General features: G+C 38.0%; 2 protein-coding genes across 2 annotated transcripts in view; both read right to left on the bottom strand.

The window, feature by feature from the left end:
- The window catches only part of LOC121732782 (thrombospondin type-1 domain-containing protein 7A-like), a 103,573-nt gene that overhangs the window by 56,204 nt on the left and 20,601 nt on the right, over positions 1-26,768 (bottom strand). Inside the window, exon 2 of the mRNA XM_042122757.1 lies at positions 1,721-1,811. Within this exon, the coding sequence (XP_041978691.1) occupies positions 1,721-1,811 (91 nt within the window). The remainder of the gene's footprint in view (positions 1-1,720; positions 1,812-26,768) is intronic.
- LOC121732733 lies at positions 3,337-10,691 on the bottom strand. The gene is made up of 3 exons (XM_042122687.1): positions 9,341-10,691; positions 8,221-8,515; positions 3,337-4,180 (listed from the first exon to the last, which is right to left on the bottom strand). Exons 1-3 carry the CDS (start codon positions 10,272-10,274, stop codon positions 3,475-3,477), a joined length of 1,935 nt encoding a protein of 644 aa, XP_041978621.1. The 5' UTR covers positions 10,275-10,691; the 3' UTR covers positions 3,337-3,474.

Below are 26,768 nucleotides of genomic sequence, written 5' to 3'. Positions count from 1 at the left end.
TTTGACTTTTGAGTCTTAGGTAAAGACAAATATATTTTTGTTACAAAAGAAATAAATATTTTGGGCAAAAGAAGTTGCGGACAAAATTAAATCTATTTACTATATTTCGCTTCCATGCTCCAAAACCACCGAAACTGTTAAAGAAAATGTAAGTAATATTACAGTGCCGTAAATAAGGTGGTGCCACCGGTGCCCAGACACAGGGCGTAGACTCTGGGGGGGCGCAAGATTGGCCAGACCAGGCAGACTCTTATTTTTTCGAATTGCTCCCGATAAGTACTTCCCGCTGCGCCCCAGAGATGTTTTCCGATGTAGTAAAAAAAATCTACAGCCGAACATTTTATTAAAACCTTCTCCTTTTTGGAAGCCAGTTAAAAAACAAGGGTGCAGTTGCTCGGCAAAAAAGGCTATTTACTGCACTGGTAATATACTACTGCTATTATAATGATACAAGCCACTGTCAAAACGTCTGGTAGAAATATTATGTTAAAACAGAGATTCTATAATTGTTTAGAATAACAAAATACTAGCAATCCTTTTACGTGAGCAAAAAACTAAGAACAACAACTTGTATATTCTCAATTCACCATCTCTTTCTCGCAAATATCAATTATGTTAGGTTCAACTTACACTGAGGCAGAGTCGTAGATTCGCGAGGAGTATTTTTTTTGGACTACAGCACGCGTCGACGCGCATTCGCTCTTCGCTCAGAATTTGTACTTAAATAATAGAACAATAGAGATGAATGTGCTTTGCTGAAAAACATGACGCGTCGCTTCGACTCTGTCTAGTGTGAGTTGAGCCTTAGAGCAAAAGTGACAGCGTTTAAAAAACAAATCCCTCGCGTTATCCTCTCGTCGCGCGTTACTAAGGGCCCTGTAGGGCCCAGTCGAGGCGTGTAGGGCCCTGTTCAGCCGAGGCTTGCTGGGCTAAGTGCCCTTCCACGCCACACAGTAATTATTTTAATGAACGCCCATTATTCTATCTGTGTAATTGTGTTCGTCCTAGATTTTACGGCTTCATTTAAATGTGGTATTACGTAGTCATTTTCTGTAATTGTCCTTGGGTAATTGTAACTATTGTTTTAATAATATGTATGTTTGGGAGAATTATAATTATTTAATTTTATCTTTAAAAATAAATGTAGATGATGTGTGTATGTTTACTATAGAATATTTAGGTATGGCAACGACTTTGTGACTTACGTTTTTGCAGATAAGCGCAGAGGGGTAAATGTAGTATTTTTTGTAATAAAGTATTTTTAGTAATATGTATTTATATAGAAAACAACTCTGCAATTATTTCAACTGAAAGAATTGCAGATTTTTAATTTTTACATGACATTGAAATGAAACATATCCCCCAATACACACACATACACAACTGAACTGGAATTTTCCAATCTTCTGAAAATGAACGCAAAAAGTTGCATAGCTTCACGTTTGTGAAGTTTTAATATAGCTCGTAGCAGTTTACGGCGGTGCTACGGCGCTACGGCGTACGTGCTACGCCGCTACGAATATTATACTTTTTTTTCTTTTTCGTCTTTTTAATTAAGGTCACTTTATTTGATATATGAAAGTGGCAAAAATATTCATCACAACTAAATTAAAAAAAAACAACAATATGTATAATATGTATACGAATACACATAAGACAAAAATCAGCAAGTACAGTAATATCTACTCCACCATACACCATAGAGTCTATTATCACTTACGTGGGACAGGTTCTGCAAGGCCCTGTGGGTCTGTGGCCTCGTCGGCGCTGGTGACCACCACCAGCGCGAAAAGGAACCAGAGCTTCGACATTCTGAAACAAAAAATGTGTAAGTCAGAAAATAAGATTTTTATAAAAGTTTAATATATGCTGCCCCGACAATGAATACTGTTATGCCATGTTAATTCGATAGATATTTTTTATCAAAATTGGTTCAGTATACGGCCGAACCAATTTTGAGAAGTTTATGTATAAGATTAAATATATTGCTCTCGTTTAGTAAAGGTAAAAGAAACCCCATTTTAGCACCCACCACAATTTTTTAAGTGAATATTTTGAAATAATATTATGTTTTTCATCTGTCTAATACTTTCATACAATGTGAAAAAGTGATTAAATATATCTTCTTAGAAATAATATTAATGTTGAAATAAATTAAGATAAGTCCATGAATATTAAGTTGAAAGTAGAGAAGTCTTATACTGTAATACCTAATTAAATACTTTTATGTGAATGTAAGCCATTTTAAGCTCGTTGAAACATCTAGTTCAGTACAATGTCTATTGAAGAGGTTCTCAATATAATCTCCCTTTGTAGATAATAATCCATCAACCGTATTTAAGTTTCATTTTTATAGCTGCTTACTTTGGAAATTACTGTATTGATCTTCGTCATTTTTTTTGTTGGCTTTTGGTTTGACTGACTCCGGGGGTGTACTTTGCCACATACAAGGGTAGTCAATCTTCTTCATAATTTTCAGCGTCGTTTTTCTATATCGTCAGGTCCAAAGTCTCGTCAAAGTCTAAGTAAAAGTCAATACAGTCAAGGATTCGAGTCAGTCGATTCAGTAAAGTGGTAGACGCTTTACTGAAACTGTCGACGGAGTTTTGGAGGAAACACAAAATAGTTAGCACGTTTTTGGATATTGCTGATTGTATCACTTTCCTATACTTGTGCATATTATATCAATTATCTAATGGTTAATATCCTACCTATGTTACACATTAATAACCCAGTTAACACAATTTAAGGAAAATAACATAAAAACACAACATCACTCTTTCACATTCCCGGCAAAACTCTCTCTTCGTCATTAATAAAATAAAGCGAAATAAACTAAAATACTTTATTATTTTTTTATTTTTTGGGGCAAAAGTATTTAGACGAAAGTTAAAATCTGTATTTTTTAAATTAAGGATATCCATCAACTTTTTCTGTTATAACCTTAAGTAAAGCAAAAGCAAACAATACAAACAGCCTACGCGAACAATGCGCTCCACTAATTCGAAATTTCTAGAGAGCGCATTCAAATTAATTTCTATGCTGGAAACTCAGAACTTTGTACATCTCTTTGTTAGTGAATTTATTATGCGAGTCCCGAGAACTTGATGCCTATTGTTGCCAGACGTATAAATACCGGATTCTATTTTTAAAATATACCCCTTTGTGCTTTTCTTCATGTGAAGAATGCTCGATTTTCAACGTAGATCATTTTTTCTTTTATATGTGTAAAGGCGTTAAATGAAAAAGGTATTCCTATAGAACGATTTGTATTCAATAACAAAGATAATTAATTAGGAACTTGACAAAATATATTTTTGGAAAGAGAGAGAGAGAGAGTTCACACGCGGCGCTCTGGCTGGCACAAGTACCAGCCAGAGCGCGGAAACGAAAAGGTCAATGTCAATGCAAGACACAGATGATGGCGCCTACGCCGGGCGGAAGCGCGGTGTTGCCACTTCACATATTATTTTATTAACTTAAGTTTGCTGCTACTTCACATGCTGGCCCCGTTGGAAGCGAAGATTCCAAAACAGGTAGCGGGCAGAGCCGGTTGTAGGCGCGCCGTAGAGTCCCTGAGGTCGTCTGGATGTCTGCTACTCGCGCGATGCCATCTGAGCCAGGGTAGAGGTGGACCACACGTCCAAGCAGCCAGCGGTTCGGAGGCAATCGATCGTCCTTGACCAACACCATCTCGCCTAGATGAAGTTGACTGTGATCACCTTTCCATTTTTGGCGGCATTGCAGCTCAGCAAAGTATTCTTTGTAGAATCGTTTCCAGAAGTGGCCCTTTAATGTGCTTATTCTTTCATATCTAGTCTGTAGGTGTAATGGCCTCTGATCATCTATTTGCTCTGGAATATTGGTCATTGTTCTTCCGATCAGGAAATGGGACGGTGTAAGTGGGATTAGGTCAGTGGGATCGGAAGAAAGAGGAGTTATGGGCCTAGAATTGAGTATGCCTTCTATCCCTACTAATAGAGTGTACATTTCTTCGTATGTTAAATTGGTAAGTGTTAAAACTCTTTTTAGATGATGCTTAATCGACTTTACTGCTGCTTCTGCTAAGCCGTTAAAGTGTGGTGAATACGCGGGAGAAAATTTAAAGTTAATCGCTAACTCTGATGCCGAGACACCTATCTCCTCACCACTCGCCTTCAAGAACCTAGCCAGATCCCTGCTAGCCGCAGTAAAATTGGTTCCGTTATCGGAATAGATACTGATGGGCTTTCCCCTACGAGCAACGAATCTCTGCAGCGCTGCGAGGAAGCCATCTTTTGACAAGTCTGTCACCAGCTCAACGTGTACAGCCTTTACCGCCAGACAAACAAAAACGCAAATCCACGATTTAATTAATTTGCACCCTCTACCTTTCTTGTCAGCAATCAAGATTGGGCCTGCGTAATCGACTGCTACATTTAAGAACGGATACGTCATAGAAAGACGTTCCTTTGGCAAGTTACCCATGACTGGTTGGATTGATCTACCTGCGAAACGACAGCACTTAATACAATCATGAACTGTTTTTCTTGCTAGATTACGACCTGCGATTGGCCAGTATTTTTGACGAATAGTGGATAATAAATGCTGTGGTCCCGCATGCATAGTGAGTATGTGATAGTGTTGGAAGATTAATTTCGTAAGATGGTGTGAAGCATGAAGTATGATAGGGTGCTTGGTATCGTAACAATATTCCGAATTTGATAGTCGTCATTACCTTGTAAAGGCGTTAAATGAAAAAGGTATTCCTATAGAACGATTTGTATTCAATAACAAAGATAATTAATTAGGAACTTGACAAAATATATTTTTGGAAAGAGAGAGAGAGAGAGTTCACACGCGGCGCTCTGGCTGGCACAAGTACCAGCCAGAGCGCGGAAACGAAAAGGTCAATGTCAATGCAAGACACAGATGATGGCGCCTACGCCGGGCGGAAGCGCGGTGTTGCCACTTCACATATTATTTTATTAACTTAAGTTTGCTGCTACTTCACATGCTGGCCCCGTTGGAAGCGAAGATTCCAAAACAGGTAGCGGGCAGAGCCGGTTGTAGGCGCGCCGTAGAGTCCCTGAGGTCGTCTGGATGTCTGCTACTCGCGCGATGCCATCTGAGCCAGGGTAGAGGTGGACCACACGTCCAAGCAGCCAGCGGTTCGGAGGCAATCGATCGTCCTTGACCAACACCATCTCGCCTAGATGAAGTTGACTGTGATCACCTTTCCATTTTTGGCGGCATTGCAGCTCAGCAAAGTATTCTTTGTAGAATCGTTTCCAGAAGTGGCCCTTTAATGTGCTTATTCTTTCATATCTAGTCTGTAGGTGTAATGGCCTCTGATCATCTATTTGCTCTGGAATATTGGTCATTGTTCTTCCGATCAGGAAATGGGACGGTGTAAGTGGGATTAGGTCAGTGGGATCGGAAGAAAGAGGAGTTATGGGCCTAGAATTGAGTATGCCTTCTATCCCTACTAATAGAGTGTACATTTCTTCGTATGTTAAATTGGTAAGTGTTAAAACTCTTTTTAGATGATGCTTAATCGACTTTACTGCTGCTTCTGCTAAGCCGTTAAAGTGTGGTGAATACGCGGGAGAAAATTTAAAGTTAATCGCTAACTCTGATGCCGAGACACCTATCTCCTCACCACTCGCCTTCAAGAACCTAGCCAGATCCCTGCTAGCCGCAGTAAAATTGGTTCCGTTATCGGAATAGATACTGATGGGCTTTCCCCTACGAGCAACGAATCTCTGCAGCGCTGCGAGGAAGCCATCTTTTGACAAGTCTGTCACCAGCTCAACGTGTACAGCCTTTACCGCCAGACAAACAAAAACGCAAATCCACGATTTAATTAATTTGCACCCTCTACCTTTCTTGTCAGCAATCAAGATTGGGCCTGCGTAATCGACTGCTACATTTAAGAACGGATACGTCATAGAAAGACGTTCCTTTGGCAAGTTACCCATGACTGGTTGGATTGATCTACCTGCGAAACGACAGCACTTAATACAATCATGAACTGTTTTTCTTGCTAGATTACGACCTGCGATTGGCCAGTATTTTTGACGAATAGTGGATAATAAATGCTGTGGTCCCGCATGCATAGTGAGTATGTGATAGTGTTGGAAGATTAATTTCGTAAGATGGTGTGAAGCATGAAGTATGATAGGGTGCTTGGTATCGTAACAATATTCCGAATTTGATAGTCGTCCTCCGACGCGTATCAGACCGTCATTATGCATAAACGGTCGCATATTCTGTAAACAATTTTTTGCAGGTAAGTTATTATTTTTTGATAAAGTGGAATATTCTTTAGGAAATATTTCCATTTGTGCTAATTTACATAATGTTTGATTAGAGGACACAAGTTCCTTGACTGTTAGATGTCCAGTGTATTTATTGTGTGAGTGACGGCAGTTATATATGAAGCGCTGAATATATGCCATGACTCTCTGTAGTTTGCAAAAATTTGAAAACCTTTCTATCCAATTTCCCATCTCACTAGAGACGCTGGAAGTTACTTGAGATGACAGTGCGACATCGCAAGGAATGGACGAAGCTAAATTTCTTTTATTTACCTCAGGTAGTAATTCTTCCTTTATTTTTACAGGATTCTCTGGCCATGTTGACTCGTCGTATTTAAGGAAAGACGGGCCGGACCACCACCTCTGCTCGTGCAGAAGCTGAGTGGCATCGAGGCCTCTACACCCTATATCGGCTGGATTGAGAGCTGTAGGCACGTAACGCCATGACAAAGGATCAGAACATTCAGCTATCTCGTCCACTCTGTTCCTAATATAAGCCTTAAGCTTTGAAGACTCTGTTTTAATCCAACTAATAACAATGGTAGAGTCACACCAGAATACCACCCGGTCAATGACCCTGTACAAACTGAGCGCCTTATTCACCTTTTTTGTAAGTCGTGCCGACAGTAGAGCTCCACAGAGCTCTAACCGAGGTATAGTAGTCTTTCGAGCTGACTGAACTCTACTCTTAGCGGCAGCTAAATGAACAGAGAATGTCTGATCACCAGAGAGTGTGCGAACATATATGCATGCACTGTACGCTTGACCAGATGCATCACAAAATGAATGAAGTTCAATTTTTGCCGAATTCCCTAACATACGTCTAGGTATTTTAAAATTGTTTAAGTCTGGCAACGCTTTAAGAAATTTTGACCATTCTAATTGAATTTCTGGAGGTAGTGGGTCCTCCCAGCCTATTTTACACTCCCAGACCTTTTTTAAAATAAGTTTTGCCTGTAATATATATGGATTTATAAGCCCCAAAGGGTCGAAAATCTGAGCTAGCGTGGACAAGATTGTCCGCTTCGTCGGCATGGACTGACTATGTGAAATGTCAGAAGTTGTGAAATACAATTGATCATCATCACATGCCCAACGCAAGCCTAAAGCCTTTGTACTATTATCATGAAATTGGATTGATTCGTTCGCTCCAATTGCACCTTGAATTATATTTAAAATTTGCGGGCTATTAGACCGCCATTTCCTTAGTTTAAATTTTGCGGATTCTAATTCTTTTATTACACCCTTTGCTATATCTACCGTCTGACTTATGGAGTCAGCACCCGAAATGTAGTCATCTATATAAAAATCATTCGCAATGGCTTTGCTAACTTGAGGGTCATTGCACTCCTCAGCAAGCTTTCGTAAGCACCTTGTGGCTAAGAAGGGAGCCGATGCTGTGCCATATGTGACAGTATTCAAGGTATATTTTGTTATTGGGTCGTTCGTGTTAAAACGCCATAATATATGTTGCAGATGACGCTGCGAAGGACAAATTAATATTTGCCTATACATTTTTTCAATGTCCCCACAAAGAACATACTTATGCAATCTAAATCGGATTAGAATCGAGAATAAATCATCTTGGACAGTTGCCCCTACCATTTGTAAATCATTTAAGGATTTCCCATTTGATGTGGGATTTGAAGCGTTGAATACAACTCTTAGTTTTGTACTAGTGCTCTCCTCATTGCACACAGCATGATGAGGCATGAAATATTGTGTGGGCCTAGTAATATCGTGACCTACCTCACTCATGTGACCCATGTCATAGTATTCTTTAATAAAGGTTTTGTACCTTTCCTGTAAAATCGGCTGTCGCGCCATCTTTCGTTCTACTGCTAAGAACTGAGCCCTAGCAGAAATGTATGAGTCACCCAGTGTATCTGGATCCTCTTTAAAAGGTATTTTTACCACAAACCTGCCCTCACTATCTCGCCTTGTATTGGCAACAAAATCTTGTTCGCACTGTTTCTGTTCAGGAGTTAAACTCTCAGGACTATTAATTGTTTCAGACTCGAAAAATTTAGACATCTCAAAGTGGAGTTGATTCTCACACAAATGATGGCAGTGGACGGTGAAGTGCTTAGGGATACCTTGATAACTCGGTACAGAACCTGAGACCAACCATCCCAGCTTCGTATCGCTAAGTGTGGGCTTGTGCTTACCCAAAGAAATGTTGTTGTTCAATAAAACATTCCAGAATATATCAGCACCTAGCAGCATTTCGATTTTTTCAGGGGTGTGGAACATCGGGTCAGCTAAATTCAATTCAGAGGGGATTTGGAATGATGAGACATCAATTATCATAGTAGGTAAGTTTTGAGTTATGTGAGGGACTATAAAACAACTGACATTCGCATTGTATGGATACATGCGTGAAGCAATATTTATTTCACAACGTTTAGTTATACGTGAAGACTGATAATTTAATCCTTCTACCGACGCAGCAGTAGAATAAAATGGCAATTGCAATTTAGTGCATAAGCTTTCTGTTATGAAGCTTGCCGTGCTTCCATTGTCAAGCAAAGCCCGCACATGGTGTTCCTTCCCATACTTGTCTTTAACCTTTAGCAGAGCCGTCGAAAGCAAAACAACTTTACCTCCTGTATTCGACAGCGTTATGTCACTATGAGACGAGACAGATGCGGGGGGTGCGAGCGACGATGCAGGGGCAGCGGGCTGTGGTGCAGCCGCTGCGAGGACTACGCTGGACGAGGTACTTGCAGCTGAATCCAAAGTAGAACTTGGCTGCTGTCCATGTAATAACGAGTTATGTCGTTGCGAGCAAATACGACATGGCCCTAATTTGCAATCCCTTTCTTTATGTCCTGAACGCAAACAATTTATGCATAAATCTAATTGTTTAGCCTTTTGAATTCGCATAGGAGTGGAAAATGATTTAAATTTAAAACATTTATAAATTGAGTGCTTGTTTTTACATACTGGACAAGCAAACCTACTAGTACTAGTATTAGCGTTGCTCTGCTGCAGAGAGGTAATAAACGTTTTATGTTGTTTAGGTTTGAGGTTTGTCTCACCCATAGCCTCCAGCATGTCCGCACGAGATTTCAAAAATTCATAAAAATCTTTAAGGGTCGGAAGAACTTTCATTTTGTTTCTCTCTTCCTCCCATTCCCTATTTGTGCTAGGGTCCAATTTAGCAGCTACAAAATGAATAATGAGTATGTCCCACTGATCTGTAGGCAGCTTCAGGGTATTCAGAGCCCTGAGATTTCGATTAGTACTATCAATTATGCCCCGCAAAGCCTGGGCTGATTCCTTGTAAATTGGTTGCATATTAAACAAATTAGTGATGTGACTGTTAACTAACACTCGATCATTATTAAACCTATCACACAGCAAGTCCCAAGCAACTTCATAGTTTTCCGAGGAAAATTCAAGAGAACGTATAACTAAAGCCGCTGTATCCTTTAATGCAGCCCTCAAATAATGAAACTTATTGATATTTGGTATTGTGTTATTGTTGTGTATAAGGGAGGTAAATGTGTCATGAAACTCAAGCCAATCTTGATACTGACCAGAAAATGTAGGCAACTTAATAGTGGGTAATTTCAGACCTGTTGGTGCGGCAAGTACTGTACCCGTCTCGCTGCCCGTAGTGTTGCTCGTAGCATTAGCCTCTGCATGGCGGCCGCTCAGCTCGCGTGCAGTTGCCAATGTTTCGAAATAAGTGAGTTCGAACTCCTCCCGCTCCGTGAACTGATGCTCTGGAATTTGGGAGATAATTTCGATTTCAGATTGGATGAGATCAAATTCTGTGTACAATTCCTCTATTTTAGATAATCTCAAATTTAACTCACAAATCTTTACAGCTGAAAGAGATGACTCTAATGTTTCTAAATATTTTTTAAAATGTGTTAATTTTTGTTTACAAATACCTCGCTTCCTGATAAGTTTCCTTTCATTTTCCTCCACAGTGAGCTTACTAGAATCCTCACATGAAACTGACATATTTGGAACCAATAATAATGCAGCCAACAAAAATCAAAACAATACTTAAATGCGAGTGATGACGATGACCGATGTTGATGAGGTGCCCGATGTAGCAGCAAGATATGAACACGAAGCTTGTAGACTTGTTGCAGTCTCACTCCGCACAAAGGTGCAGTCTCGCACGTATGCCACACAACTGGAATTAGCAGTTACCCAGTGTATAATATTTGTTACAGCAATTGACATGCAAACTTTATACTGCAGCCGCTGTCTCGACAAAGAAATGCAATTAATGCAATATTTATAATAAAATTAGATTGAGCTTACAAATACTCAATGATTTTAATGAAACAATATTGAAATTTGTGCTAAACCACTCAATAATAACTAAGTAACCTACTTTGTATTATGGAAAGGTATTTTGTATTGTTTACCCTTTAATTAGAATGTAGAACCAATATGTGCTTAGTGCATAAACTAGGCACAAAATATGCAACGTGTTTATCAGTATTTAAATCCAAAACTGAACCAATCTAGTACTCAGTTCTAGGTGTTAGGATTGGAATATGTATATGGAATGGATAAGTGAATGAACATCGGAATAAATGGAACAAACTGACCAAATTAACTGCGTGATGGGCCTCCGCCGCTTGTTGCCACGCGGTGTATCAGTGTCCTGGTGCCTCCGAGTCGTACGTTGTAGATGTGCGCCTGCACAGCGTGGTGGGCCTCCGCCGCTTGTTGCCACGCGGTGTCTCAGCGTCCCGGTGCCTCCGAGTCGTGCGTTGTGGCTGTGGATATGCGCCTGCACAGCGTGATGGGCCTCCGCCGCTTGTTGCCACGCGGTGTCTCAGCGTCCCGGTGCCTCCGAGTCATGCGTTGTGGATGTGGATATGCGCCTGCACAGCGTGGTGGGCCTCCGCCGCTTGTTGCCACGCGGTGTCTCAGCGTCCCGATGCCTCCGAGTCGTGCGTTGTGGATGTGGATATGCGCCTGCACAGCGTGGTGGGCCTCCGCCGCTTGTTGCCACGCGGTGTCTCAGCGTCCCGGTGCACCTCTTTTCTTCACGCCACTTTATTCCATTTAGCTGGACTGGTGCGGTTGTGATCGTCGGCAACGTGATGGGCCTCCGCCGCTTATTGCCCGTCGCCTCCACGCCCTCGAAGTAGATAGTGGAATTTGAACAAAATGGCGTGCTTGCTTCCGCCACGCCGCGCCTTCGTGTATAACTCGCGTGTGAAACTTTACAAGGTTTCACACGCGGCGCTCTGGCTGGTACTTGTGCCAGCCAGAGCGCCGCGTGTGAAACCTTGTAAAGGCGTTAAATGAAAAAGGTATTCCTATAGAACGATTTGTATTCAATAACAAAGATAATTAATTAGGAACTTGACAAAATATATTTTTGGAAAGAGAGAGAGAGAGAGTTCACACGCGGCGCTCTGGCTGGCACAAGTACCAGCCAGAGCGCGGAAACGAAAAGGTCAATGTCAATGCAAGACACAGATGATGGCGCCTACGCCGGGCGGAAGCGCGGTGTTGCCACTTCACATATTATTTTATTAACTTAAGTTTGCTGCTACTTCACAATATGTTTTTTCCGTTTTTTATTTCGCAATTCTATACAAGTTATACCTACTACTTATATGCTACCTAATAAATAGAGACCCACTGAAATAAAAACATACTCACTTACATACATACTTTTTTTGGTTGTATTGTTTGTTGCAAGCATGTTTTTGGGTTGTAAGTAACAACAAAAGACACCTTGTTTGCCGTTTTTTGCTTTTTTTGCACACAGTACATAGTACATACAGTGTTCGAAATTCAAGCAATTAAAAGAGCGAGACAAGAGTAAGTCCTTATATGGATAACGCGGCACATCTTTAAATTTCGAACGCCAATTTCACTCCCCTGTCTACAATATGTAAAATGTCCGTCGAATCTTTCTTCCTTCCCCTGAAACATTTTTACCCTTATCAGCTACATTAATATGTCACGCAATAAAAACTAAGACGCATAGGTACATTATTCAAAAGTTGGCAACGTAATTGCTAGCCCTGTGTAGTACTTGACAGTTTTCCCTTATGCCTACGGACGCGCCCCATTTTCTCTACATACGTTTGTTCATTGTATGCAGGAAAATCAACATTATTAAAGCTAGCCTAGTTCTAAAAGTGTCGCAAACATGCGGTGTGACACACAAAGATATTATTTTATGTTCGTTAGCGTATAGAACTTAGCGTTGTACAATAAATACTCTATGAACAAATACGACACACAACTAGGTATTTTTAGACATACTTTAGATTTTTGTATAATATGTTGCTTAAATTCTTAATCTTGATTAAATAATTATTAAGTATGAAATTGTAATCCCACACCAGTTTTGGTGATGGTGGCCGGTTTTGCTAGTTCGAATCATCAATCAGGCTAGTTACACAGGAGGAATTTCATAGCGCCCAAGTGTGTGCGCAGTACACAAGAGTACTCTCTATTCCTTTACTCTCGTAACCCAGAGGGACGAACGACTGATATGCCTGGCACGAGATCACGCGCAGGACTGACTTTTTACACGCATATAGATCATCTTACTTGTCAGACAATAAGGTTATCAGCCTGCATTGTCCTAAACAAACTTGGAAATAATACGTTTCCAACGCAGGAATCGAACCTACGACTTTCTAGTCAAAAGTAATGTTTTGTGTGAAATTTTACAGAGATATAGAGTAGATATCCATCATTTTTTACACGGGATAATAAAATAAATTCTGCAAGACTTTTTGCGTTAACAGACACGTGAATCTTCTAATAAAGTACGAATAATAAAAACTAAGGAAACGTAACTCCCATATTTCAACCGTTTTGAATTTGGTTCCTTTTCGCACACTAAAATATGGCAAACGAAACACTAACAATCAAATTTACGAAATAAAGCCGTTGACATTAATTGTCACTTCTATATTTACACAAAATTGTGTACCGAATACGTGCATAAAGTATGCATGTATTGAATGAAATTTTGCACAGTTATAGTTTATATGGTGAAGGAGTGCAACGAGCTAATATTATTTTAAAATTATGCTTTTATCATAATTTTTTTTAACAAATAAAACATTACACACACTACAACACACACACTATACTAGGAGATTTTGATTGACAAGACTATACTGTATATAGGCTGTCGAGAAAGTGAAGAAATTAAAAAGTGGCAACATCTTAGTGTCATCCCTTTCAAATCAATCGAAGAAAAAGGGATGACACTACGATGTAGCCACTTTTTAATTTCTTCACTTTCTTGACGGACTATACGCATTGTACTCTTTTATTTATGGTTGAAGTCTGTTGTCAAATTGAAAATAGATTTAGTTTTTTTTATTGTATCTTACATACTGTTAGAAAATTATTACACGGCCAGTCTGTCATCATTTGACTTTATTAATCTGAGCCTGTCGCAGGAATTATCTCAAAAAAATAAATAAAGTCAATATTTTGACAATAGAATATCAATAAAAAAGCGTTGAAATTTGTAAAGTATAGTTTTCACAGAGCCAGTACTTGCTGCTCTGTGAAAACTGTACTTTTCATATACTAAAAATATTATTTGAGGTCGAATTTCGACCATTTTTGCGATTGACGCATTGGGCGATCTCTAGTCCAAATTAATGGAGCACAAAAAAGTTTTTACTCGTAATTAAAACGTATTCCAGGAGATATTAATTAAAAGGCTCCACATGGTCGCCGGGGGTTCCCCGGTAATGAGGTCACCGACCCCGCTACTTCAAATGCTTCTTTATTTAAATTGTTACAATCCATCATGGCGCCGGTCGTTACGTAAGCAGTAAACTTATTTCAATTAACTCGTAGCCAATTAACATTTTATGGACGTAGGCTGTACTTTCATCGCATAAAAATTCTAATGTATTTTTTTTAATTTGCTAATGGAGTTTGAAGTTGATTTTTTAGGACTACCGTGTAGGCAAAGATTTCAAAGCAAGGCCATGTTAGGCAGACGCTTCTAGCACGATGATTAAGTAGGTAGAACTAGCACAGATTTATAAATAGTCTATCATATATTTTAGTGTGCTGCGTTATGCGTAGCGAGTAGCGACGTGTTGTGTTACAATGTCAAATCCTTATCTGCTAAAAACTTTGTGTGTTTACTGTTTACTATTTGCATGATAAATAAAAAAAAACTATTTCCATAAGCCTACCTTTATTTTGTCACAAGAAAAAGGTAATATCATTTACATTTTATGTTAGGTTATGTTAAATCCGTTAATACTTTCCTGCTTACAAAATAAATATGTAAAAATATTAATGCGCATATAGTGTGGCTCACACGAAAATTATTTATTACAAAAATATTCATTATGAAACAGCATCTTCAAAAGTTTAAACCCTAATATTATGATGGCTAACCGAAATTAATCAGTAATGGGAACCTTTGTAGTCCGGTCAATTACTAAGTTTGACGGGGGTCAGAATATACAGGATCTGCTGAGGAGAGCTTTAATAGACTACAGATTAAGAGATTACAGAGCGAGGAATAAGAGGCTGTTTATTATTTAAATTTAAAATTCCGCTAAAATCCTAATCCGCTTTCCTTCCAGACTCTTAACTTTTAATTGGATATTCAAAATACTTTGAATAATAAAATGTTTTGGGACGACCATCAGACCTTGGAAGACCTTTTGGAAATAAATTTGTTGTAGGATCGTTACACATAAAAATAAAACAAATAATTCAGTGATTCGCAAAACTTAATTGATACAAAGAAAGATCTGGGAAATAAGTCAAATAATAATTATAACCGATAGATTGTGTCAATATATTTTTTATATATTAAACTTAACAGTTGAATCTATCTAAGGGATGATTTCACCAAAGAAATGGAATGCGTTCAATGCACCCTGAACCGGTTCAAAACGTACAAATGCGATTATAACATCGAATTGCATTTCGCCAACATAAACTGAACGTGTTCATAACAAATCCGAGTTTTTTCTTCTGAACGCCCAATGTTTATTTCATAAAACCCGTTCAAGTCCTGAAGCCTGACAGTTTAGTATCATGGCAGAAGGAAAAACGTCATAGCCGAAAGAAATGTCAGGATGACAGTTTGGACAGATGTGTATCGTGAGTTATATTGTATTGTTTCTTGCTATTTTGTTGTTAAATTAACGTGACGAGGCTCAAAAATGATGAAAACATGTTAAATCATCTGTGTGACGTCACGTAAACTTAGATTTATTAATCGCGCAAAAGGAGTTTGTAAAATTCATGTGAGACAATACGAGATTTACGTCGCCGCATGACCGCGTTCAGTGAGAACTAAGTTTTATAAAACGAAGTTTTATAAAGTGTGACTGGTGAAATCCCACCTAAGGCTTAATTTATATCCGCTCGCGCGAACGAGCGGTTTGGCCACTATACCGCGAGATCTCAAGCAATCTTATGTAAATAACAACGTGACCTCGTATATTTAAATAAATCGTTACCTACATACACGGGCGTATATACATGGCGTATAGCTTTGATAAAGGGGGGAGGTCCCTAACGTAAAAAAGAGGCCAAGTGCGAGTTGGAATTTCCGCAACAGCAAATAGGCAACGTGTTTAGGAAATCAATTTTTTACACATGTACCACACCGATTTTAATCGGCGAGGTACATATAATATTGTCGAAATTGGAATAGTAAGATGGATAGTAATGGGGGGGTCCAGACCCCCAGGACACCCCCCTTATTCCATGCCTAATAATAATATAATTTATACGTTACCTGTGTTTTAAGACTAATCAACGGTTTAGTAGTTCCAATTATAAGTCTGTCTATACTAAACACCACCTACTTACCCTAGAGGACCGTCGTGATATTGCTGATTTGTCTTTTATCCCAACCTATTATCTAAGTTGTCTTTTAAAATTCCTACTAAGTCCTACCGTCGTCATGTCCCTATCTTCTTACCCACTACCCACACCTACTACAGACAGAACTCCTTCATGTATCGTGCAAGCAACCTACTTAACTCGATTTGTTCCAATATGGATCTTGATATTTTCAATTATAATGTTTCAGCTCTAAAAAGATCGTTATGCAAGCACTTTGTCGATCGAAAATAATTGATTGTTGATGTTTATCTCTTCTGTATTGTAATGTAAGAAATAAGATAACACTAAATAAATAACTGATATTCTTGTCTAAAGTGTAAATTGTGTTGCAGTAGTACTAGGTATTCATAAAATATTTAAGCCAATATACTGTAAACTATTACTATTAGTGAAAACTTCTAATTGGCTCCTTATTATGTATTCCGTTTTTTTTTAATTTCATTGTAACAATAGCTGTAAGTTTTCCATGTATCTTAAAATAAAATAAAATAATCGTTTGTGATCTCGCGGTATAAGTATAGGCCGAACCGCGCAGTCGGGCCGCCTAAATTTCACGCCAAAAATTCAGATAATTTATCGCTAAGTAATTCCAAATTACTTAGCCCAAATTAATTATTTCTTATATATTGAACTCTGCAGTCAAGACTATCTAATGCAATTTACAAAGTACTTACATGCGTCACACATTATAAAATATATTGTGTGATACCTGTGCATTACCTGTGTAATAAAGTGTAGAAGCAGCATTTTATACTTGGTAGGGGGAAGTGTTTACCCCCTTACACCCTCTTAATAACGAAGCGCAAACTCATTTCAGATTGTTTGTATAATTATCGTGGAAGGGTAAAATGATAATTTTAAACTTCGTCCGGTAACTGTGGGATGATTTTATACATAAACAATACGAATAAACATTGTTGTTTGTTAGTATAGGACTATAGGATAATTTGAAATAGTATAAATTCTATAATGAGTACAGATACAGCCACGGAAAATTCCAATGCAAAATAATATTGTTCTCAAATGACTTCCATTTGTGAACTCGTACCGTCGTACGTTGTATATACCAGCGAAATTAATTGGCAGAAGGCGGATGTGACTGACATTCCTGCAAAATCTGAAAAGCTCTGGATGGTAGCAGACCTAGATTGTAATTATTGTAGTAAATGACTTCTATCGAACATACAATTACGTTATAGTACAAGAGGTGGCGGCGAATATGTAAATGTAATACGTGCACAGTTGGCAGTCGCAATTATGATCGAGCGCCGCGGGAGTTGGCAGCGCATCGACCAACTTTAATTAAACTACCATTACCACTGAGATTCACGCAATTATGTAACCTTATTGGAAATATCCAAGTTTATTTGTTTCGGATCCGCCATGTTTGATTTCAGTTAATAATGTAGCGGGGTCAGTGTGGGCTTCCGAACTCGTCGGATGTTTGTTTAGTCGGAGTTTGAAAACTTTACTATTGAGTATTGAGGATAGGAAATGGAATAATATTTAGAATATATCTAAGCATTGATGAAATGTTCCATTAGCAAATAAAAGGTATTAGAAGAAATTACGGAAATGACGTCCTATAATATCCTTTAAAAAGCAGCGAAATAGAAAAAATATAACGTTTTGTCACCGCTAAAAGGTTTTAAAAAGGCAGCGACAAAAATACTTTTTCGGCTGTGCCAAAATTAATAAACCAGTGTCCGTTGACCCGTAAATATGGCTCAAAGAATGAATGTTGACTTTTTGAGCGGCGCTCCAGACTATTGTTGTGAGTGTTTGCCTTTAATTAATGCTAGTCGGTGCCCCGGCGCGGCTCGGCTAGTAATTAATGTACACGTTTTAAAGCTGATTGTGCCGACACGATTCACCGCTATAATTTGTCGACGATTTTGCCACCACCTCTCAGACTATATTTTGACTCGTCTAATTACTTTGATCTCGTCACGGTCGGTCGACGAAATAAAAGTGTCTTCAGGATTGTCGACGCTTTTGATTCGTCGAGATTTTGCAGCCGCATCTTAGATAATATATTTTAAAACGTTTATTTCCTTGTTTAGGCTGCTTTTCCACCGCAGCTAACCTAAGCCGTTACAAGGAATGTGTTTTTGAGAACCAATAGAAACGCTTCATTTGCCTGACCACGTTCAGCGCAACGATTCTATAATTGGTTCTTGTAAAACACATTCCTCGCAACGCAGCTTAGCACAACCAGAGCTGAGCGGAGCTGTGTTGCGAGGAATGTGTTTTTGAGAACCAATAGAATTGCTTCATTGACATGACTTTGACATCGCTCAGCGTGGCGATGCTATTAATGGTTCTCAATAACACATTCCCCGCAACACAGCTCCGCTCAGCTCTTGATTGCCCGGTAGTCACATATATTTAATGATTATACTTTGGCAATTAATTTTTTATATTCTCGTCATACAATATTTAGTAAGCAAATCACAATAGTTTGAAATAATATGCTAAAGAAAGGCCAAGTTTTTTAAGGTACTATCAGAGAAGTTGATTCCTATGCAAATCGGGGACCTAAGTAGTTTGGTTGCGTTACGTCAAACCCAGCTGACAGATCACAATTAACATTGAATTGACATATTCGACCAAATAACGTTGGTCTGTCAATTGCATAGGAATCAACTTCCTCGATGGTACATTAAAGTTAGCTTTTAAGGTACTAAATCTAGTTTTAACGTTGTATCGACTATCAATATCGCATTACCGATATATTATGGCCCATCGCTAGCGGGAACGTGATTTAAACGTTGAATGAAATTCAATAATACTCAGCTTAGCTCTACTCGTATATCGGATTTAATATTACTTCACATTTTAATATTCCATACCAAGATAGTAAAGTATTTTGAAGGGGTTTGAAGAGCGAAGTGATGTGTCGACTTTTTGTCGATATATTAAAAAGATTTAGGATGTTTTGGAATTTACACTTACAAGCAATTATTGTCATGTGTATCATTATCCTTACCCATACTACTATTATAAATGCGAAAGTGTGCCTGTTTGTCTGTCTGTAAACTGTTTACGCCCATACCGGAGAACCGATATTGCTAAAATTTGGCGTGGATATACTTTAACTCCCATTAAAGGACATAGACGATTTTCATCCCCGAAAAATGTACGTCCTCTCGATGAATGAATTTTGGTGCAAGTGCAACAGAACGGGCGATAAAGTCGAAAGTGTTACTTCTTCACTGGACTGCTTATGCAGCTGAACCGATATAGTTACAGAGATACTTTGAGAGAGGGAAAAGGACATAGGATAGTTTATTTTTCCGCCACAAAGGCGGAAAAATAAATTTTGGTACAAGGAAGTTACGAGTGTCATCTAGTCCATAATATATCGATAATGACATTATCGATTATCGATAAACGGAACAAAAACCGTCAAACAGTCTCTAATGTCGGTCCCTTCCAAGGATATCTGATAATGAAGTTTCAATGGTACTCGATTCCACTCCAACTCGATGGCAAAACAATAAGCAACGGGAGAAGGAATGGGGGAAAAACGCGAAGACTTATTTTACTTTTCCACCGTTTTCCCTGAGACGGATTTTCATAATAAAACATGAAAAAGTAATATGCAGATAATTATGTTTACTTTCCGTCTGGACTGGTGTGACAAAGAACATATATTTATTTTTATTATGTTTTTATTAAATTACAGTAATTGATATTTTTGTTTGATTTATGAACGAGTTGATGTAAGTATCAAATAAGTAGCTCTCAATTAAGAGAAATGTATTTTCTTAATGAAGAGCCTTTTAACGAAATTATTTTTGTGCTTAAAGTTGTCTATAATAATTTTCATATAAAACCCTCCAAAATATTATAACAGATAATCAGGCAACATCGGTAGAAAAATATGAAATAGTAGCTCCTATGTCCTAACATATTAATTTATTCACGTACAAATATTCTCTGAACATCCAGGAATGTTTCAAAAATAAAATTAGCTAAATCGGTTCAGACGTTCTCGAGTTTTAGCGAGACTAACAAAGTTGAGAATTCATTTTTATTTGCCTCATTTTTTTATATATTAGATTAAAAACTAATATAATAATGTTTTCCATACGCATATAATATAACCTGCGATCTGTACGTATCTATAAAAAACAACAACGAAATACCCAATACTCGGGAAACATTCAACAAACGTTTAGTTGTTGATAAGCAAACTGTGTTGCCACACGGAAACATCAGCGCCGCCATAACTGAATTAGCGCGGCCGAGGGGGGAGGGGGGAGGGCTTTATAAATGGCGCACAATTCAATTTGTGAGCACTACCAATCTACTAATTTTGATATTCCCGTTTTATCAACAACGAGTTTATTACGTTAACATTTCATATTCAGTTTAAATTTAATTTAGTATTTCGCTTGTCTATGTGGTTATTCATTAGGGTTTGTTTTGAATTTGGTATATTTAAAGCCTTAAAAGGGATATATGACATGCGTAGTTTATTAGCATTTATAATCGAGTATGGGAATATGAAGCGTGGTGACCGCAAAGGAAGATCTTCCGACCGAGCGAGGTGATGCTCGGTCAGGCCGGAGCCCACGTGATACATTTGAGCTGTCGTATATATAATTATATACCGACGCGCTCAGAGATCTTCAATAGCGCGATGCAGGAATGTTAGGCGAATTGTGTGTACCGCCACACGAGTATCAAGCTTACGATAGGATACAAAGTCTACTAACTAGCTAAAAGCCGAGTTTTGTGAGCGCTCGCGTCCTCACACCTTGACTGACTGATGATAACACATTTACATATATTATAATAAAACACAAATCAATAGGCGTGATAGTTTTTCCGTAAAGTGTACCAGAAAATGTACCGATTGTGGGATATACTAGGGCTCGCTCGCCCTGATAAATTGAGCTTAGTAAATATTCTTTTAAGACCCATGGAATTCAATCAAATGTTTGCATTTTAGGACCCCTCCCGACGTTTGACCATGATGACTGATAAGTAACCATTATTGCCACCATTCTCGTAATTGAAGACGTTAGTGGATGAACACGATAATTGACAGTAAAAAAATTGCCGTTTTTGCATAAATGGAGGCTTTAGGGCCCGAAAAATGGTTTGAAAATCAAAAACTGTGCATTTTATGTGTAGCCAGATATATTAGCCAGGTGATGAAATAGATAAGTTATAATGTTTATTCAAATTATAAGGAAAAAGATGAGTAAATGTCTGTAAGTTACAAAAATATTTTATTTATCGTGTTCATTCACTCACGTTTTCAATTACGAAGCTATATATAACATAATATATATAGTCGACAACGATCATGGGCAGTCATTGACGAATGACGAAAATACAGCAGTCACCAAAGTAAGAGCAGATCATTATTATAACGTACGGTCGCATACAAAGTCATTTAATGACTGCTTAGCTTTAATTTAACAAAGAGTTTGAGTTGTAATCTAAATCTGTATTAAATTAACATTAAGTAATTCTTAAACCACTCTAAAAGCTGCCGTAAGTAACATTAACATTCTATCAAAGACGTATCTCGAATAGCAACATCGGGTAGTATACAGTTTTTTACCCGTTGACATAATTTAATACTAAAAGGCGGGGTGAAGTCGCGCTAATCCTCTTAGCCCTTCGGTGGCTTCGGTCGCGATTTTTAATCAGGTAAGTAAGTACTTTATACCTGTATATTTACATCCACTTTATTAACCCGCTAATGGACACAGTTAATGATGGTTTAATGACTTGTTACAAAGCTTATTCATAATTATCTTTGTAACAAATTTTTCGTTCTATTTTTGCAGTGATTATAATATAATCTTATATATAAAATTCTCGTGTCACAATGTTAGTTACCGTACTCCTCCGAAACGGCTTCACTGATTTTCACAAAATTTTATATGCATATTCAGTAGGTCAGAGAATCGGCTACTGGCTACTTTTTATATTGATAAGTGCATTTGTTAAATAAATAATAGTAAATGTTTTATATTATGGCAATACAACGTTTGCCGGGACAGTATTACCTATATATTTTTTCTCTACTGCACTCTTATTTAGCCATAGTCAATCATCAAGCCATCCAGATATGATTGTTTTGATAAAGTTTAAAGTTATAGCTAAGTATACTTTAATTTTCACTTCTCTTATATATTGGTTCTTACTTCTTAGCTTTATAGTAAATTTTAGTTATAGTTACTTCGCTCGCGTTACATATTAATAAAACTAGCTATTTGACCGAGCTTTGCTTGGTATTCGATGTAAATGACATTTTCTGAAAATGATTCCTATCTAGATCGATTTATTGCCCCCGAAACCCCCTATATACTAAGTTTCATGAAAATCGTTGGAGCCGATTCCGAGATTCCAATTATAAATATATATACAAGAACTACTCGTTTAAATATATAAAATTATTTGGCCAAGTTGGCTGGGCTTGTGATTACATGATCGAATTGCGTAGGTCTATTTGCCTATGCATATTTTTTTCTCATGGAACATTCATAACAACAAAAACTTGCAAAAGTGTACAAAATGTCATGCAATAGAAATAATATTTTTACATTATTTATGAGAATATAAACCCTAAGGAGTTTCCAAACCGCGTCATGTGTTATATTTTAAGTTTGGGTCGCTTTAGGTCACATCCGGGTTTTTCATACCCCGTGCGTGCGTACAAAAGCCTCAAACTTACGTGTGACTACAAAAACGCATTAAAAACTCATAAAAGATTCTTACATAATATTGTTGTAACACTCCTACCTCGCTAACTGAGTTATTTGGTTGGTTTTTTTTTGCTAGTTAGGATCGAACCAAAACAAAAAATGTTAATGTTATAATTTGACTTCAATTACAACGCACCTCATAATTGAAGACATGGGTGGATAACTGGATATAGCGGTTAAATAGTAATTTGAAAACTGTCCCTTTTCGCATTTATGCGAGGACCCGGAAGGTTTACTCAGAGGTTTTAGAACTCGGGAAATTATAAAAAAATGTGCATTCTATCTAGATTTATACTAGCCAGATAATGAGTAGTCTGTACTATGTTCAAATTATGACATACCTGATATGAAAAAGGAATGACCCAACTTTTGAATGGTTACGTTTTCTTTGTAGCATATTTTTATCTTAAAGTACTATATTATACCTACCATCTTTTACACAAACACGAAGAAAGAAAGAGACAGAGACAGATTGATCAAAACTTAAACCAGACTAACGCAAAAACATATATAAGCCGTATTTTAAGGGCAGCACAGGCAGGTCCATTTTTGCTATCAAATATTATGTGCCACATCCTCGCTTCCGAAGTCTTCGGTTTACACATTGTTAGAACAATGGTTCTAGCAATATCCCACTGTTTGCTGTACTCAGTAACGAGCATTAAAGTATTTGTCGCCATCCGTCAGTGCCACGTAATCTGTTTGCTCGGACACCCGGTGCGCTTGAAAATGGCCGCCATTTTGAACATGTTCTAGAATTTTAAAACTTTGTTCTAATGGAGTTAGGTCTAGTATTAAAGTTGGTGTAGTCTTTCAAACATAATAATTATTATATTTCACATCAATTTATAACCCTATAGTATCAAATTAGTTTTAAAAATTTGTTCTCTGGATTAACACTTATTAAGCTGATTTAATCCCAAAATAGTGCTTATACACGAGGGTTTAATAAATTTGTATTTATACAAAACACACATTTGACAACTTGACGCTTCGCTTCGCAGTCGCCTGGTCGCGTAGGTTTGGCCTAAGCTTAAAAAAGTTGAACTACTTGTATTTTATATAAAATAATTATTTTAATTATTACACAAGCAAAGCAATTATTTTATTGAAGTGACCAAATAAGTATGGCAACCATGGCAACGTCCATCGCTATCCCGTCGCACAAACAATGGTCGCCGTCAGTCTCGAGTTGTAATAATTTACTATTATTTATTCAACAAATGCACTTATCAATATAAAAAGTACCCAGTTAAAATCCGTAAAGCCGTTTCGGAGGAGTACGCTATCTAACGCGGCCTAACATTGTGACATGAGAATTTTATATTTAAGATATAAATGGCTAGACTTGATCAAACTTGAAGACTTAAAATTAAATTATGAAGTCATTTAATTCACAGTCACTACCGTCGTTCGTTGCCACAGAGTACTTATATGAAAATTGAAAAGTTCGCCCAAGTTTTCCAGTCAATAATCTCATGGCGAAAGTTTTGTAACTAGGCTATGAAATATTTACTATGAGATAAATTAACCCGTCGATCGTGGAAAAACGAGACATAACAGATATTCTATTGTGTCTCGTTCACCGGTGAGCGTATGGGGCTCGATGAATTAAGAAGAAGTAAAATGTATGTTATGGAACTAAGCTATGTAATGGAAGCTTGTTTCAGAGTCAAAACTATTAAATTCCATCAATAGTAGGTTCATATTGTGAAATAGTAATAAACATCCATAATCTATCCATACAAACATTTTTTTTCAATAACGATAAAAAATACCTTTAAACTATACTGGCAGTGCGGAATACCTTAGACCTTAGTTGATTAGCTTTCGAATACTAACACTATCGCATTCTTTATCTACTCATTCTCGTGTCTCGTGTGTGTACACTGTACTGTATTTATACGTGGGAGAGCCATGCTTCGGCACGAATGGGCCGGCTCGACCGGAGAAATACCACGTTCTCACAGAAAACAGGCGTGAAACAGCGCTTGCGCTGTGTTTCGCCGAGTGAGTGAGTTTACCGGAGGCTCAATCCCCTACCCTATTCCCTTCCCTACCCTCCTATTACCCTATTCCCTCTTAAAAGGCCGGCAACGCACCTGCAGCTCTTCTGAAGCTGCGAGTGTCCATGGGCGATGGAAGTTGCTTTCCATCAGGTGACCCGTTTGCTCGTTTGCCCCCTTATTTCATTAAAAAAAAAAAAAAAACATTGAAAAAGTTTTGAAACTCTTGTCTTATTACCTAACAACACGGCTCGTCTACAACCGTAGACGACATAGTTACTATTTAGGAATGTGCTATCACGTAGCAACAAAGTAGCACGCGATGTATCTACATCGTAGCAAGACCTATGAAGCGTAGCACTAGCGTAGAATGAACGTAGCGCAGGCGTTGTTAATACTAAAGCTTGACCGCTGTAAAGTCGACCCTCGTAGCATATTCGTAGCATACATTTAGTATGCTACGAGTATGCCACGAGGGTCGACTTTACAGCGGTCAAGCTATACGTCGAACCACAAAATGGCATTCCCGTGATAATTATGTCAAAATAAAGACACTTTATTATTGACTAGATGACGCCCGTAACTCCGTTAAGCCAAAATTCGTTTATCGCGCGGGAACCGTCCCTTTTTATTTCAGAATAAAAAGTATCCTATCTATCGGTTCAGCGGTTTGGGAGTGAAGAGATAACAGACAGACACACTTTCGCATTTATAATATTAGTATGGATAAGAAACTGACTGGTTCGAACAAAAAACAGCATCAATGTTACATTAAGCCGAATCGGGGTACAAACTGAAGCAAGCGGGCCAATATACACAGTAAGTGCATCTCGTATTTTTAGGTGTCAGGTCGGATCTGCACTGCTGGAGTGCCCGCAAGTGTGTCAAGGCGGTTTGGGTTGGGTTCGGGGACTCCTAGGTGTTATGCAATACTAACCTTCAAGCTCACATGTTAGGGATCATCCATAAAGTACGTCACACGATTTTAATGATTTTTAGACCCCTCCCCAACAAGTGACAAGGAGTTGTCAGAGGTGGTCATATTTGTAAGACTCTCCCTTCCTAATGTGACTTCATATTTTTGCAATTTTTCATCTAAAAATTAAAACTTCGATACATGAAATGTTGCTATTCAATTCTTTAAATTTATAGAAGTGATGTCACAAAACTTAGGAACCCCTATTTGTCACACCATGTCACACTTCGTCAACCCCCTTTAGGTGTGACATACTTTATAGATGACCCCTTATGAAGAAAATAAGATGCATAAGATGCTCCAACAGATGTCTGGCCTTCACGGCATAATATCTCGGCCCTGAGCTTATAATCCGTATTCAAGCGGTTGAGAGCTTGGTAATCTTAGAGAAGTATGATAGCTGAAATATTTTTCTCTTTTACAGAATTTTCCAAAGAACAACTCATATTATCTTTGTTTACAATTTGTATACCAAGTTTTTAATTTTTGCTGTTAGATTACCGTTTCCGTGGCCGTACAATAAAAAGCGTAATATGTATACATGCATTTTGCTTTCTTTTTTTACTATGACGTAATTAATTAGCTGTGAGTATTCTGGATTTATTAATTCAAAATCTATACTTACATATAAAAGTAGAAATGTGTGTGTCCGTCTATTTTTCTATTGCCTCTTCACGCCCAAACCACGCTGAACCGATTTGGCTAACATTTGGAAACGACATTAGATACCATTTATCCCGGGAAAATGTGCGGTTCCCGCGCAATAAACGTATTTTGACTACTACTACTAGTGAAAAATTGTTATTAGCTCTTGTATCTCTAGCAATTTAAATTAGCTGTAAGTATTCAAAATAAAATAATTCATAATATCTTACTCCTATTCCAACAGACGCTTATCTCCATCGTA

The sequence above is a fragment of the Aricia agestis genome, chromosome 12 (assembly GCF_905147365.1).
Source record: "Aricia agestis chromosome 12, ilAriAges1.1, whole genome shotgun sequence".
Taxonomy (NCBI): Eukaryota; Metazoa; Arthropoda; class Insecta; order Lepidoptera; family Lycaenidae; genus Aricia; species Aricia agestis.
The sequence above is the reverse complement of the archived record's forward strand: the minus strand, read 5'-3'. Positions and strand labels throughout refer to the sequence as shown.